Here is a 16,945-nt window from a genome sequence, read left to right on the forward strand (position 1 = left end):
ATGATCCTTTTAATGTAGTGTTGGATTTAGTTTGCTAGTATTTTGTTGAGGATTTTTGGATCTGTGTTCATCAGTGATACTGGCCTGTAATTTTCTTTTTTTGGTGGTATCTTTGTCTTGTTTTGGTATCAAGGTGATGGTGGCCTTATATAATGAGTTTGAGTCTTCCTTCTGCATTTTTGGAGAACAGTTTCAGAAGGATAGGTGTTAACTTTTCTCTAAATTTTGTTTGTTTGTTTTGTCTTTTTAGGGCTGCACCCATGGCATATGGAAGTTCCCAGGCTAGGGGTTGAATTGGAGCTGTAGCTTCCCGCCTATGCCAGAGCCACAGCAACTCCAGATCCAAGCCGCATCTGCAACCTACACCACAGCTGGATCCTTAACCCACTGAGTGAGGCCAGATATCGAACCCATGGCCTCATGGTTCCTAGTCGAATTCGTTTTCTGCTGCGCTACTACGGGAACTCCAGCTTTTCTCTAAATTTTTTATGGAATTCACCTGTAAGGCTAACTGGTCCTGTGATTGGTTCATTCATCTTTTCCGTTTCTTCCTGGTTCAGTCTTGGAAAATTATACCTTTCTAAGAATTTGTATATTCTTGATTGTCCATTTTATTGGCATATAGTTGCTTGTAGTAGTCTCTTACGATTTTATTTCTATGATGTCTATTGTAACTTCTCTTTTTTAATTTCTAATTTTATTGATGAGTGTGGCTAAGAGTTTATCAAGTTTGTTGTCTTTTCAAAGAACCAGCTTTTAGTTTCATCACTGATCTTTTCTATTTTCTTCATCTCTATCTCATTTATTTCTGCTCTGATCTTTATGATTGCTTTTCTTCCACTCCTTTGGGTTTTTTCTTTCTCTAGCTGCTTTAGGTGTAAGGTTATGTTGCTTATTTGAGATTTTTCTTCTTTCCTGAGGTAGGCTTATATTGCTGTAACCTTCCCTCTTAAAATTCTTTTTGCTGTGTCCTGTAGGATTTTTATTTTATTTTATTTATTTATTTATTTTTTTGTCTTTTTAGGGCTGCACCCTCAACATATGGAGGTTCCCAGGCTAGGAGTCAAATTGGGGCTACAGCTGCCAGCCTATGCCACAGCAACACGGGATCCGAGCCGCGTCTGTGACCTACCCCACAGCTCATGGCAACGCTGGATCCTAACCCACTGAGTGAGGCCAGGGATTGAACCTGAAACCTCATGGTTACTAGTCAGGTTCATTAACCACTGCACTATGACAGGAACTCCTGCGTCCTGTATGTTTTAGATTGTTCTGTTTTCATTTTCATTTGTCTCTAGATGTTGTTTGATTTCCTCTTTGATTTCTTCAGTGATCCGTTGGTTGTTTAGTAGCATGTTGTTTAGTCTCTATGTATTTATATTCTGCAGTTTTTTTCTTGTCCTTGATTTCTAGTCTTACAGCTTGTGGTCAGAAGTGATGCTTTATATGATTTCAATTTTCTTAAATTTACCAAGGCTGATTTCTGGTCCATAATGTGATCTATCCTAGAGAAGTTCCATGTGCACTTGATAAGAATGTATATACTGCTGCTTTGGGATGGAATGTTCTATAAATATCTATTAAGTCCATCTTCTGTAATGAATCACTTCAGGGCTATGTTTCCTTATTGATTTTCTGCCTGGATGATCTGTCCATTGTGGTAAGTGGGGTGTTAAAGTCCCCCACTGTTACTGTGTTACTGTTGATTTCTCCTTTTATGGCTGTTAGCAGTTGTTTCATATATTAAGGTGCTCTTTTGTTGGGTGCATATATATTTAAAATTGTTATATCTTCTTTTTGGATTGATCATTATGTGGCATCCTCCTTTATCTTTTGTAACCTTCATTTTAAAGTCTTATTTTGTCTGATGTGAGCATTACTACTCCAGCTTTCTTTTGATTTCTATTTGTATGGAATATCTTCTTCCATTTTCTCACATTCAGTTTGTATGTGTCCCTAGAACTGAATTGGATCTCTTGTAGACAAGATACAGGAGTCTCGTTTTTGTATGCATTCAGCCAGTCTGTCTTTTTAAAAAATTTTTTTAATTAAAGGACTGTTGATTTACAATGTGGCAATTTTTGCTGTACAGCAGAAATTAAGTTATATGTATATACATGTACTTTTTTTTTTTTTTTTTTTTTTTTTTTTTGTCTTTCTGCTATTTATTGGGCCACTCCCGCGGCACATGGAGCTTCCCAGGCTAGGGGTCAAATCGGAGCTGTAGCTGCCGGCCTACGCCAGAGCCACAGCAACGCTGGATCCAAGCCACGTCTGCAACCTACACCACAGCTCACGGCAACGCTGGATCGTTAACCCACTGAGCAAGGGCAGGGACCGAACCCGCAACCTCATGATTCCTAATCAGATTCGTTAACCACTGCGCCACAATGGGAACTCCTACATGTACTTTTTTATATTCTTTTCCATCACAGTCTTCCCCAGGAGATTGGATGTAGTTCCCTGTGCAGTACAGTAGAATCTTGTTGTTTATTCTTCTAACTTTGCATCTACTAACCTCAAATTCACAGTCCATCCTTCTCCAACCCACTTTCCCCTTGGGAACCACAAGTGTATTGTCTATGTCCCAGGGAATGTTTCTGTCTTGTTGACAATTTACTTCGTGCCATATTTTAGATTCCACATATATGTTATATGGTATTTATCTTTCACTTTCTGACTTATTTCACTTAGTATAAGATCTCTAGTTGCATTCATGTTCCTTCAGATGGCATTAGTTCTCTTTTATGGCTGAGTAGTATTCCATTGTATATATGTACCACACCTTAATCCATTCATCTGTAAGGGACATTTAGGTTGTTTCCATGTCTTGGCTATTGTGCATAGTGCTGCTATGAACATACAGGTGCATGTGTCTTTTGTAATTGAAGTTTTGTCTGGATCTATGCCTAGGAGTGGGCTTTCTGGATCTTAAAGTAATTCTATATTCAGTTTTCTGAGTACTTCCATACTGTTCTCCATAGTGATTGTCCAGTTGACATTTCCACCAACAGTGAAGGAGGGTTCCTTTTCACCACAACTTCTCCAGCTTGGTTATTTGTAGACTTATTAATGATGGCCATTCTGAGGGGAGTGAGGTGGTACCTTGTATATAGTTTTGATTTGCATTTCTCTAATAATTAATGATGTTGAGCATTTTTTTCATGTGCCTCCTGGCCATCTGTAAGTCTTTTTTGGGGAAATGTCTATTTATCTGCCCATTTTTTAATTCAGTTGTTTATTTTTTCTTGTTGAGTTGCATGAATTGTTTGTATATTTGGGGGACTAAGCCCTTGTTGGTTACATCATTTGCAACTATTTTTTCCAATTCCATCGGTTGTCTTTTCATTTTTTTTTAAATGGTTTCAATTGCTGTGCCAAAGCTTATAAATTTGATTAGGTTCTATTTGTTTACTTTTGTTTTTATTCTGTTGCCTTGGGAGACTGACCTAAGCAAACATTTGTATGGTTGATGTCGCAGAATGTTTTGCCTGTGTTCTCTTCTAGGAGTTTTATGGTGTCTTGTGCTATATTTAAGTCTAGTTATTTGGAGTTTCTTGAAGTGCATGGTGTTAGAGTGTGTTCTAGTTTCACTGATTCCCATGCACCAGTCCAGTTTTCCCAGTGCTAAATGTTGACAACACTGTCTTTTTCCCATTTTATATTCTTGCCTACTTTCTTGAAGATTACTTGACCACAGGTATCTGGGTTTATATCTGTACTCTCTCTCCTCTGTTCCATTGATCCATATGTCTATTTTTATTCCAGTACCATACTGTCTTGATTACTGTAGTTTTATAATATTGTGTGGAGTCTGAAAGAGTTATACTTCCTGCTTTGTTTTTTATTCCTTAGGATCACTTTAGCAATTCTGAATCTTTTATGGTTCCATATAACTTTTTGCATTAGTTCTAGTTCTTTGAAAAATGTCATGGGTTATTTGCTAAGAATCATATTAAATCTGTAGATTGATATGGGTAGTATGATCATTTTAACAATATTAACTCTTCCAACCCAAGAGCATGGGATATCTTTCTGGTTTTTTGCATCCTCTTTATTTTACTTTATTAATGTTTTATACTTCTCAGGTATCACTTTGCATAGTTTTTACATGGACTTTGTAGTGTTTTCCATATATAGTATCATAGTGTCTACATGTGGTCACAATTTTACCTCTTATTTTCCAATTTGAATGTCTTATACTTCTTAATCTTTTCTTTTTTTCTTTTTTTGACCACACCCACAACATACACAAGTTCCCACCTTCGAGGATGAATCATAGCTGCAGCTGCAGTCTTATGCCACAGGCATGGCAACACCAAATCTGAGTTGTTGCATCTGTGACCCACACCACAGCTTGGTTTTTCTGTCTGCTGTCCTGATTGTGTGATTTCCATTATTCTATCTCCCAAGTCATTTACTTACTCCTCTGCATTATTCATTCTGCTCTGCAGTGCCTTTAACTCAGTTTTCAGCTCTGCAAATGAATTTTCTAATTTTTCTTGGCTTATCTATATATTTTCTTTCTTTTTTTATTAAAATATAGTTGATGTGCAATGTTCTTCACTTTCCACTATACAGCAAAGTGACCCAGCCACCCATAAACACCTTTTTTCTTTTTTTTTCATTTTCCATTAGGTTCTTAACCAAGACACTGGATACGGTTCCCTGTGCTATACAGCAGGACCCCATCAGCCATCTGTTCCAAATGTAACAATCTGCATGTACCAACCACAGCCCCCCTTTTTCCCTCATACACTCTGGCACATACACGTTTGCCCTCCATGTCCATGATGTTTCTATTTTGTAGATAGCTCATTTGTGCCTTATTTTAGACTCTACATATAAGTGATAAAATATGGTGTTTGTCCTTCTCTTTGTGACTTCTCTTAGTGTGAGAGTCTAGTTCCATCCACGTTGCTGCAAATGGCATTGTTTTGTCCTTTCTATGGCTGAATAATATTCCATTGTATATATGTACCACATCATCTTAATCCATTTATCTGTTGATGGACATTTAAATTTTTATTTTTATTTTTTTACGGAATAAAATACATACATTTAAACACAATTACATTCACACAGATAATTATATCATGGATCTTAAGAAACAGATTAAGTGACTCCCTCTGGAGAAGTGGAATGGAAAATATGCTGAGACAAATAGGAAATTTATTCTATACTTTATCCCATTTTGTATGGCTTTCATCCTTACTATTTAGTATTATCTATTACATTTCAATTTTTCTTTAAAAATTAGCATTACATTAAAATTGTTATATTGTGCAACTAAAATTTATAAAGAAAGCCTTATGTGCCATTAAATTTTTTTTTTTTTTTTTGTCTTTGTCTTTTTGTCTTTTGTTGTTGTTGTTGTTGTTGCTATTTCTTGGGCCGCTCCCGTGGCATATGGAGGTTCCCAGGCTAGGGGTTGAATCGGAGCTGTAGCCACCAGCCTACGCCAGAGGCACAGCAACGCAGGATCCGAGCTGCGTCTGCAACCTGCACCACAGCTCACGGCAACGCTGGATCGCTAACCCACTGAGCAAGGGCAGGGACTGAACCCGCAACCTCATGGTTCCTAGTCGGATTCGTTAACCACTGCGCCACGATGGGAACTCCCATTAAATATTTTATATAGCATAATAAAAAGAATAACTTAACTGGTAAGAATAACAAAAATAATACACCCTCTGAAAATAAGTAAGATATAAAATGCATTAATTGGTTAAAAAACAACGTAACTATATAAATATGTCCTCACAATTTGTTACATCTTACTGATTCTTCAATATAGGCATTACACCATTCTAGGTGATGTGATAAACAAGACATTATATACCTTACATTGTACCATGGAGAGAAATGATTATTAATAATACAATTGTAGAACTGTATTATTTAATTGTACAGTTGCATTATTTAATTATAATTATCATAAATTCTTTGATGGAGAGGAAATCAGAATCAGATCTAAGGAGACTTCAGCATTCCAAGAATGATGTCAAATGACCCCCTTCATGGTGACTTATGCACTTACTTACTATGAGAAATATTTCTTCTCCAGAGATTCCTTGTTTGTGCATCAATTGTTTTTTTCTTTCTTTCTTTTTTTTTTTTTTTTTTTTTTTGTCTTTTTGCTATTTCTTGGGCTGCTCCGCGGCATATGGAGGATCCCAGGCTAGGGGTCGAGTCGGAGCTGTAGTCTCTGGCCTATGCCAGAGCCACAGCAACGCAAGATCCAAGCCGCGTCTGCAACCTACACCACAGCTAATGGCAACACCGGATCGTTGACCCACTGAGCAAACGCAGGGACCGAATCTGCAACCTCATGGTTCCTAGTCGAATTTGTTAACCACTGTGCCACCACGGGAACTCCTCAATTGTATTTTTGGTTTGCAGTTATTCTGAAGTTTTACGAGTCTATATGTATATGACATGTTTTAAGTTGTTGTTCTCGTAATTGCAAGTTCATCTCCAGTGTCTTGCATTTGTACCCACCTCTTCTCATGATTTTGGATTTTGGTGGTATAATTGTGCATGGATGATTTCGTATCTTTACTGTGTATATACCTTTACTGGTGAGCCTTGTCATTTGTGGAATTTTTGTTTTCTGTTGCTGTCTTGTCTTTTCTGCCTAGAGAAGATCCTTTAGTATTTGTTGTAAGGCTGGTTTAGTGTTGCTGAATTCTCAGCTTTTGCTTATCTGTGAAGGTTTTGATTTCTCCTTCAAATCTGAATGAGAGCCTTGCTGGGTAGAGTAATCTTGGTTGGAGGTTTTTTTCCTTTCATCATGTTAAGTATATCATTCCACTCCCTTCTGGCCTGCAGTTTCTACTGAAAAATCTGCCAATAACCTTATTGGGGTTCCCTTGTATGTTACATGTTTCTTCTCCCTAGCTGCTTTCAAGATTTTTCTCTCTGTCTTTAATTTTGGTTAGTTTGATTAATATGTGTCTTGGGGTGTTCCTCCTTGGGTTTATTTTATATGGTGCTTGTTGCACTTCTGGATTTGAGTGAGTGGTTCCTTTCCCATGTGAGGGAAGTTTTCGGCTATTATCTCTTGGAATATTTTTTCTGTCCCCTTCTCTCTCTCTTCTACTTCCGGCACTCCTATAATACGGATGTTGGTGCGTTTAATGTTGTCCCAGAGTTCCCTGAGACTCTCTTCATTTGTTTTCGATCTTTTTTCTCTTTTCTGTTCTGCATCCGTAATTTCTACTAATCTGTCCTCCACCTCGCTTATTCGTTTTTCTGCCTCCTGTGTTCTGCTGTTAGCTGCTTCTAGTGAATTTTTTATTTCAGTTACTGTATTTTGCATCTCTTCTTGTTTAAGTTTTATATCATATCTCTTTGCTCAGTGTTTCCTGTAAGTTATCCATCTTTGCCTCGAGTTTATTTCCAATGTCTCGCATCATCTTCAGCATCAACAATCTAAAGTCTTTTTCCTGGGGGCTAAGAATCTCCTGATCACTTAGGAAAAACCCCAGAAAATCAGCTTTCTCCCTGAGTTATAGTTCTCTGTCTTTTCATTTTTATAGGTTTTTGCTGTGGTGACCTTTTAACAGATAATAGAGTTGTAGCCTCTCTTACTTCTGGTGTCTGTCCCGTTGTGGCTGAAGTCAGAATGGGGCTTGCTGTAGGCTTCCTGATGGGAGAGGCTGATGCCTGCCCACTGGTAGGTGGAGCTGATTCCTATCCCTCTGGTGGGTGGGGCTTAGTCTCTGGATGGGATTAGAGGCAGCTGTGTGCCTGAGGGGTCTTTAGGTAACCTGTTTGTCAGGGACAGGGCTGTGATCCCACCTGGTTTGTTGTTTGCCATGGGGCTTCTCAGGCTGACTGACGAGTGGGGCCAGATTTTCCCAAAATGGCCACCTCCAGAGAAAGGCAGCTGCTGAATATTCCTGAGAGCTTTGCCTTCAATGTCCCTCCCTCACAACAAGCCACATTCACCCCTGTTTTCTCAGGATGTCTTCCAAGAACTGCAGTCAGGTTTGACCCATATTCCTATGGAGACCTCGCTCTGCTCTGGGACCCAGTGCACGTGAAAGTCTGTGTGCGCCTTTTAAGAATGGGGTCTCCATTTCCCCCAGTCCTGTGGAGCTCCTGTGCACAAGCCCCACTGGCCTTCAATGTCAGATGCTCCAGGGCTCTTTCTCCCCATGCCAGATCCCCACACATGAGGGTTTGATGTAGGGCTCAAAACTCTCACTCCTGTAGGTGAGCATTTTTTCATCTGCCTGCTGGCCAGCTGTATGTCTTCTTTGAAGAAATATTTATTTAGGTCTTCACATTTTTCTTTTGGTTTGTTTTTTGTTGTTGTTGAGTTGTATGAGTTGTTTGTATATTTTGGAGATTTAACTTTTATCTGTTGAATCATTTGTAAAGATTTTCTCATATTCTATGGGTTGACTTTTTTTTGTTGTTTTTAATGTTTTGCTTTGCAGAAGCTTTTGAGTTTAAATAGGTCCCATTGGTTTATTTGTGCCTTTATTGTCATTGTTGTAGCTTGTGGATCAAACAAGATGTTGCTGTGATTTATGTTAAAGAGCATTCTGCATATGTTTTCCTCTAAAAGTTTTATAGTATCTGTCCTTACATTTAATACATTTTGAGTTTATTTTTGTGCATGGTGTTAGAAAATGTTCCAACTTCATTCTCTTACATGCAGCTGTCAGGTTTTCCCAGCACCATTTATTGAAGAGACTGTCTTTGCTCCATTGTATGTTCTTTCCTCCTTTTTTATAGAATAATTGACCATAGGTACTCAGGTTTATTTCTGGGCTTTCTATCCTGTTCCATTGATCTCTATTTCTGTTTTTATGCCAGTACCATACTGTGGTTTTTTTTTGGGGGGGGGGGTTGGGTTGTTTTTTTTTTTTTTTTTCCCTTTCTTTTTAGGGCCATACCCAAGGCATATGGAAGTTCCCAGGCCAGGGGTTTAATCAGAGCTGCAGCTGCTGGCCTACACCACAGCCACAGCAATGCTAGATCCATAACCCACTTAGCAAGGCCAGGGATCAACCCACATCCTCGTGGATACTAGTCGGGTTTGTTACTGAGCTGAGCCATGATGGGAACTCCAATAACTTACTGTTTTGATGATTGTAGCTTTGTAGTACAGTCTGAAGTCAGGAAGCCTGATTCCTCCAGTTCTGTTTTTTTTTTTTTTTTTCCAGCATTGCTTTGGCTCTTCAAGGTCTTTTGTGTTTCCATACAAATTTTAAAATATTTTGTTCTATTTCTGTAAAGAATGTCCCTAGTAGTTTGATAGGGATTGTACTGAATCTGTAGATTGCCTTAGGTAGTATCGTTTTGAGTATATTGTTTCTTCAGGTCCAAAAGCATGGTATATCTTTCCCTCTATTTATGTCATCTTTGATTTCTTTCATCAGCATCTTATAGTTTTCAAAGTACAGGTCTTTTGTTTCTTTAAGTAGGTTTGTTCTTAGGTATTTTATTCTTTTTTGATGCAATGGTAAATGGTATGGTTTCTCTAATTGTTTCTGATCTTTAATTGTTAGTATATAGAAATGCAATCTATTTCTGTGTATTGATTTTGTATCCTGCAACTTTATGAAATTCATTGATGAGCTCTAACAGTTTTCTGGTATTGTCTTTATGATTTTCTAGGTATAGTATTGTGTCATCTGTAAACAATGATAGTTTTACTTCTTTTCCAATTTGGATTCCTTTTATTTCTTTTTCTTCTCCGATTCTCATGGCTAGGATTTCCAAACTAGTCATCGATATATTTTCTAGTTCTTTTTTAAACTAGTCTACATTAATTTTGGTATCTGTTCTTAATTCCCTTCAGTATTTTCATTACCTCCTTTTGCAACTTGTGTCTGTGCGACTACAAATGTCTGCTTCATTGTTTGCTCCTTCAGGGGACTTCTGTTCTTTTAAATGGCAGTGGTTCCTATGCCTCTTCATTTTGCTTATATTTTTCTTATTCTATGAGTTTAGGGAAAACAGTTATCTACTGTAATCTTGGGGGGTTATTTATATATGGGGGCATCCCTGGGTATCTTGTGAGGACTTGATATTTTTTTGAGGTGAGCTCTGCCTTTGGTTTGGATGCTTTCTGTCTCTTTCCTCAGTGTGTGCAGTCCATTATCCCCTTGATAGTGGATGTACAGCTTGCTCATGCTTCCAGGGAGGTAGAGGCAATGGGCAGCCACCTGTGGGCTCTGCCTTGTTGCTAGGCTCTCAGCTTTGGCAAGGATCCACAAGGAGGTAGGGGTGGCAGGCTGCCCTACTTGCAGGGCCCTGGGCAGTGGCAGTGACCCTCAGGTGACGGTGGCACCCTGAGCCTTTAAACAGCAGGAACCGGGGGGGGGGGGGGCTGTGGGATCCCAGGGAGGCAAGGGCAATGGAAGGTGCTTGCTTGCAGGCAGGGCTTTCCTCAGTGGCAGCCACTGAGTATACTGGGGCCACAGGTGGTCCCTATTCACAAGACCCTTAGTGGTGGTGGGCCATGCCCTCCCAGGACTCTGAGATGACTGTGGAGTTTGCACTCACCCCCATAGGCCACAGAAGAGATGCCCTTCAGCCTGCCAGTCCACAAGCTCACAGAGAAAGTTCTTATGGTGGTCCCACCCATCCTCCTCTCACCCTCCTGAACTGTGGGGCCTTGCTTCTCCTGTGGGCCGAGGACCCCTCCTGTGTTTCCTCAGCTGTTTTACACCACTTCCTAGCCCCCTCAGGCAGTTACCATACAGGAACCCTAGTCCTCACCCCCAGAAGTGACTTCTGTAGCCGAGTCTCAGCACCCAGCCCCTACCCGAGTGTCTCAGGCTGTGGTGCATGGGGTAGTCTATTAATGGTTTCTGAATCTCTCTGTTTTGCATTCCTCAGACAGACTGCTGCACTTCAAGGCTTTGAGGCTCCGTCTCTATCCCTGCTGATCTCCCAGTCAGTTAGGTTGCCTCTCAGGAGTCCTGGCCCTGTCCTGATTTTTTTTTCTCTTCTTTCTCTGTCTCGTTGTTTTGTTTTGTTTTGTTTTACTCTGTTACATGGATTGTTTCTTGCCCTTTTTGTAAGTCTGTGGTTCTTCTGTCAGCATTCAGTAAATGTTCTGTGTGAAATGCTCTACATGTAGTTTTTTTTGGGGGGGAGGGGTTTGATGGGTTTGTGGGTGAAGGTAAGCATCATGTCCTACTCTTCTGCCATCTTGATCTTGCCTCCAGTCTGTCCTTTGGTTGGAACACTTAGTCTTACATTTAAGGTTATTACTGATATATATGATATTATTAACATTTTGTAAGTTATTTTGGATTGATTTTTGTTGGTTTTTTTCTTTCCATCTGCTTTTGTTCTCTTCTTTTGTGGTTTAATGACTATCTTTAGTGAAGTGTTTGGATTGCTTTTTCTTATTTATGTGTGTATCATAGATTTTTGGTTTCTGGTTACTATGAGGTTTTGATATAATGTATATAACAGGACGGTATTAAGTTGCTGATCTAATTGCAAATGCACTTCCAATACCCTACATTTGTACTCTCCTCATGATTGCTGGTTTTTATATCATATTTGTGTGTGGATGATTTCCTACCTTTACTATATATGTTTGCATTTATTGATGAGACTTTTCATTTGTAATTTTCTTGTTTCTGGTTGTGGCCTTTTCCACCTAGAAAAGTTTCTTTATTGTTTATTGTAAAGCTGGTTTGGTGGTACTGAATTCTCAGCTTTTGTTCGTCTGCAAAGCTTTTGATTCCTCCTTTAAATGTGAATGGGAGCCTTGCTGAGTATTCTTGGTTGTAGGTTTTTTTTCTTTTCATCACTTAAGTATATTGTGCCATTCCCATCTGTCTTGCAGAGTTTCTGCTGAAAAATCAGCCAATAACATCATCAGGGTTCCTTTCTGTGTTATTTGTTGCTTTTCCTTAAATGCTTTCAGTACTTCATCTTTAATTTTAGTCACGTTGATTAATGTGTGTCTTGGGATGGTCTTCCTTGGTTTTAATCTATATGGTATTCGTGCTTCCTGGACTTGAATGAGTGACTTCTTTCCCATATCAGGGAAGTTTTCAGCTACAATCTCTTCAAATATTTTCTCCAGCCCTTTCTTCTCCATCTGGCAGCTCTATAATGTGGATGCTGGTATGTTTAAATTGTCCCAGACTTCGTGTAGACCATCCTCATTTCATTCTTTTTTCTTAATTCTCTTCTGCATCAGTGATTTCCACCAGCCTGTCTTGCACCTCTTATTTGTTCTTCTGCTTCCTGTATTCTGCTGTTGGTTCCTTTTATTTTATTTTTATTCTATTCTTTAGGGCTGCACCAGCAGCATATGGAAGCTCTCAGGCTAGAGGTTGAATCAGAGCTGTAGCCACCAGCCTACACCATAGCCACAGATGTGAGCCAGATCTGAGTCACTTCTGAGACTTACACCATAGCTCACGGCAACACCGGATCCTTTAACCCACTGACCAAGGCTAGGGATCGCACCCGCGTCCTTATGAATACTAGTTGGGTGCCTTACCCCTCAGCCACAATGGGTACTCCTATTTATAGCTTTCTTTACTGAATATTTGCATTACCGCTGAGCTACAACAGGAACTCCTGCTGTTGGTTCCTTTTAGTCATTTTTTTTTTTTTAATTTCAGTTACTCTTTTTCATCTCTGTTTGTTTAATCTTTAAATCTGCTATTTCTTTGTTATATGTTTCTTGTAGTTTATCAGTCTTTACCTCCACTTTTTTTCTGAGATCTTGGCTCATCTTTACTATCATTACTCTAAAGACTTTTTCTTGTAGGTTGCTAATCTCCATTTCACTTATTTTTCTGATGTTTTGTCTTCCTTCATCTGGCTCATATTTCTCTGCAATTTCATTTTGTATAGCTTTTTGCGTGAACTTCTTTTTTCAGGCTACAGGATTGTAGCCTCTCTTGCTTCTGGTGTCTGCCTCCTTGTGGGTAAAGTTGGTACAGGATCTTGTTGCAGGCTTCTTGTAGGAAGGGACTGGTGCCTGCCCACTGGCAGGTGGAGCTGAATTTTTTCCCTCTGGTGGGTTAGGGTTTAGGCTTTGTCACTGGGCACGATTAGAGGCAGCTGTGTGTCTGGGAGGACTTGAGGTGGTGGCCTGTTTGCTGATGAGTGGGGTTGTGTTCACACCCTGTGTGTTGTATGGCCTGGAGTTTCTCGCTCCTGATGGGTGGAGCCAGATTTTTCTAAAACGGCAACCTCCAGGGGAGCTCATGCTAATGATTATTCTCTGGGATCTCTATCTCCAGTATCCTGCCCCCACAGTTAGCCATAGCCATGCTCTGCCTTCCTAGGAGCCCCTCAGAGACCCACAGATAGATCTGACCCAGATCCTCATGGAGCCTCTGCTGGGTACTCTTTGTGTACCCTTCAAGAGGGGAGTCTCTGTTTCCCCCAGTCCTGTTGAGTTCCCGCACTTAAACCCGGCTGGCCTTTAACACCAGATGCTCCAGGGCTTCTTCTTCCCAATGCCAGACCCCCAGGCTGAGGGACCTTTTGTGGAGTTTAGAACTATCACTGCTGTGGAGAGCCTCTATGATACAGTTATTTTCCAGTCTGATGGTCATCCATCCAGAAGGTATAGGTTTGTCTATATTGTGAAAGTGCCCCTCCTACCATCTTGATGTGGTGTCTTTTTTTTGTTTTCGGGTATAGGATATCTTTTTTGATTGCTTCCAATCTATTTTGTTGATGGTTGTATAGCAGTTAATTGTAATTTTAGCATTTTCATGATAGGAGAGGTGCTTGAACTCTTCTACTTCATCTTGTCTCTTACAGAGAGTCTCTATTACTACTTTAGACAGACTGTTACATTTTAGATAGACTCAAGCTCACTCACTGGTCTTCTTCAATGTCTAATCAACTGTCAATCCCATCTGTTTTCCATTTCAGACATTGTATTTTCATATGTAGGATTTCAGTTTGGTTATTTTTTATGTCTTCCATATCTCTCAACATGTTTGTTTTTCTTTACATCTCTGAGTATATGTAACGTATATAATAGCTGTATATGATTCTATCATTTTTATGAATGTTTTAAAATTTTTACTAGTAATGAGTCTGAAATGTAATATTGTTGTAATCTTAACATCTTTAAGTATGAAAAAATTCATTCTTTTATTTGTTTATTTTTTTTTCCTGGTATAAGAATCCAAATCCTGATAAAGAAAAACCCCCTTGCAATGCTCAGGAGTTAGAAGAATGTGATATTTTCTTTGAAGAGAGCTCCAGTTTATGCAGATTTGATGGCAGTACATTAAAAACTACTCACGTGGTAAGTTCTTGATAATCATATTTCTAAAAATATGAATAAATAAAAGGTATTCAGAAATGGTAATTGATTGACTAAGCACTATTTTGCAAAAAGAGCTTGAGTGGCAGTTACTGGCTATAACATAAATTTCTTCACCTCCTAAAATAAATTTCTTCACCTCCTAAAATAGCTATGTTTTCATACCATTACCCTTAGTAAAACAGTGTTTAGTATGACTGCATATTGATGTCTTTCAGTGGGTTTTTTTTCTCCTGGGCAGGCTTTTTATATGTAGTGCTTAAAAAATATTTTTAGACTGATTTCTTGGTGACAATTGTAGAAATAAAAATTACTTCAGATCCACCTTGGATCTCAAGTAGTTTGTATGCACTTTAATATCTCCCTTTCTTTCTCAATCACGCCTTTAACTGAAGAGTAAATAAAGTTCCTGGGTAGATTATTTTATGCAGTCTGGGCACTGATCCCATTAATCAAAATTATTAGATTTTTCTAGGAGATTTGCTGCTTAGATATTGTTTAGTTCTGATGTAATCCCATAGATAACTTCCTTAATTGTGAGTGAAGATGAGCCATTACACAATTACTCTTACTGCCTTGGATTAGATTTTAGAGAATCATTCTTAAATGTCATTAATAAAGACTCTTGAATCTAACTAACTGTAGATTTATTCTTGAAATGAAGAATCTGCCCTTCCTAAAGTTAAAGTCTTCAGAGCTTCCAATGTTTATGCATATTAAAAATTAAAATCAAGAAGTAATAGGAGGAGACTGAAATAAAACCTTTATTACTGATAAATTAGTATGCGAAAGCCTTATCTGCTAACCACTTCCTAAAATTTAGCAAATTTAATAACCTTTGTCACAGGCAGTGCCAAACCATAAGTGGCTAACACTGGTGGGGCAGTGGAAGCATCTTATTCTCTGAGGCCTCTAACTCCCTAGAGGAAGAAGTTGATAGAACTGAGTAAGAAATACTCAGAATTTTCTTCTTAAATTAACTGACCAAATGTTACTTTACTCCATAGGGATCTATAGAAGGTGAAATGTCATAGCTATGGATCTGCTCAGTCATAGAAACATCAGGAATGGGGAAGAAGTATAATACATAATAAATAGGGGCAATCTTTTAACTTCGAAGAAATTTTAGATCTTTAGAACTATATTTCATCTTCTTTATTTTACAGATATGTAAGGCCACACTGAGGTTGATGAGGTTTATATGAGATCAGAGACAGAGCCAGTATTAGGAACTAGATCTGTGGGTTTCCAGTGTGCTTCACCATAATTTCCCCTAAATACCAAGATCATAAATTATAATTTGGAAATTCTAAAGTGCTATAGTCAGTTCCTACTTCTGAATAAAATGTATTCCTAAAAAGCATGAATGATAAGCTTATTGGAAGCAGGTCTGTCTTCAGAAATTTAAGAAACATACAAACAATCCCTCATTCCACCATAGTTTATACAGATAGTATTTGATTAAATATTTGTATATTTATATATATATACTTTTATATATACTTTTAAACTTTTTAATTGGAGTTTACTGTTACTAGCTCAAGTCCAGTGGTGTATTCATCTACTCCTTTGTTGTAAAAAAAAACTGGGCCAAATATAGGTGGGTTTATTTATGGCCTCTCTATTCTGTTCCATTGATATTTGTATCTGTTTTTATGCCAGTACTTTACTGTTTTGATTACTACAGCTTTGCAGTAGAGTTTGAAATCAGGGAGCATGATGTCTCCAGCTTTATTGTTCTTTCTCTGCATTGATTTGGCTGTTTGGAATTTTTTTGTGGTTCCATACGTAATTTAGGATTATTCTATTTCTGTGGAAAATTCCATTGGAATTTGATAGGGATTGCATTGAATCTTAGATTGGTTTGGGTAGAGTGGAAATATTAGCAATATTAATTCCTCCAATCCATAAGCACAGAATATCTTTCTATTGACTTAATGTTATCAGTCTCTCTCATCAGTGTCTTAGGATTTTCAGTGTACAGGTCTTTCACTCCCTTTGTTAAATATATTCCTAGGCATTTTATTCTTTTTGGTACAATTGTAAATTGAGTTTTTTCCCCCAATTTCTCATTCTGATAGTTCATTATTAGTGTGTAGAAATACAAGAAATGTCTGTATATTGTTTTTATATCTTGCACCTTTTCTGAATTTGTTTATTAGGTCTAATAGTTTTTTGATGAAGTCTGTAAGGTTTTGTAGGTATAGTATCATGTCCTATTTGTAAATTGACAGTTTTGTTTACTACTTACTTTTCAATTTGGGTGTCTTATTTCTTATTTTCACTTGATTGTTCTGGCTAAGACTTCCAAAAGTATGTTTACTAAAAATGGCAAGAGTGGAAATCTTCTTGATCTTAGAAGAAAGTTTTCAACTTTTTACTATTGAGTCTGATATTCACTGGGGGCTTGTCATATATGATTTTTGTTATGTTAAGTATGTTTTTTCTGTACCCACTTCACTGAGGCTTTTTAAAGTAAAGGGATGTTGAATTTTGTCGGGTGCTTTTGGCATCTATTGAGATGATGTGATTTTTATCTTCATTTGTTAATGTAGTATATGCTTGCATTTATTGATCTGCAGGTATTCCATCGTCTTTGCAGCCCTGCAATATATTACACTTCATCATGTTGTATGATCCTTTTAATATATTGTAGAATTT

The 16,945-nt window shown here is 38.2% G+C and overlaps 1 protein-coding gene across 2 annotated transcripts in view; it reads left to right on the forward strand.

Annotated features, from left to right (window-relative positions):
• Window positions 1-16,945, forward strand: part of NUDCD1 (NudC domain containing 1) — a 116,229-nt gene that overhangs the window by 58,062 nt on the left and 41,222 nt on the right. For both annotated transcript variants that reach the window (XM_021089013.1, XM_021089014.1), the window contains exon 8: window positions 14,141-14,266. In XM_021089013.1, coding sequence (XP_020944672.1) covers window positions 14,141-14,266 — 126 coding nt within the window. The remainder of the gene's footprint in view (window positions 1-14,140; window positions 14,267-16,945) is intronic.

Source organism: Sus scrofa, chromosome 4, assembly GCF_000003025.6.
Source record: "Sus scrofa isolate TJ Tabasco breed Duroc chromosome 4, Sscrofa11.1, whole genome shotgun sequence".
In the NCBI taxonomy this organism is placed as follows: Eukaryota; Metazoa; Chordata; class Mammalia; order Artiodactyla; family Suidae; genus Sus; species Sus scrofa.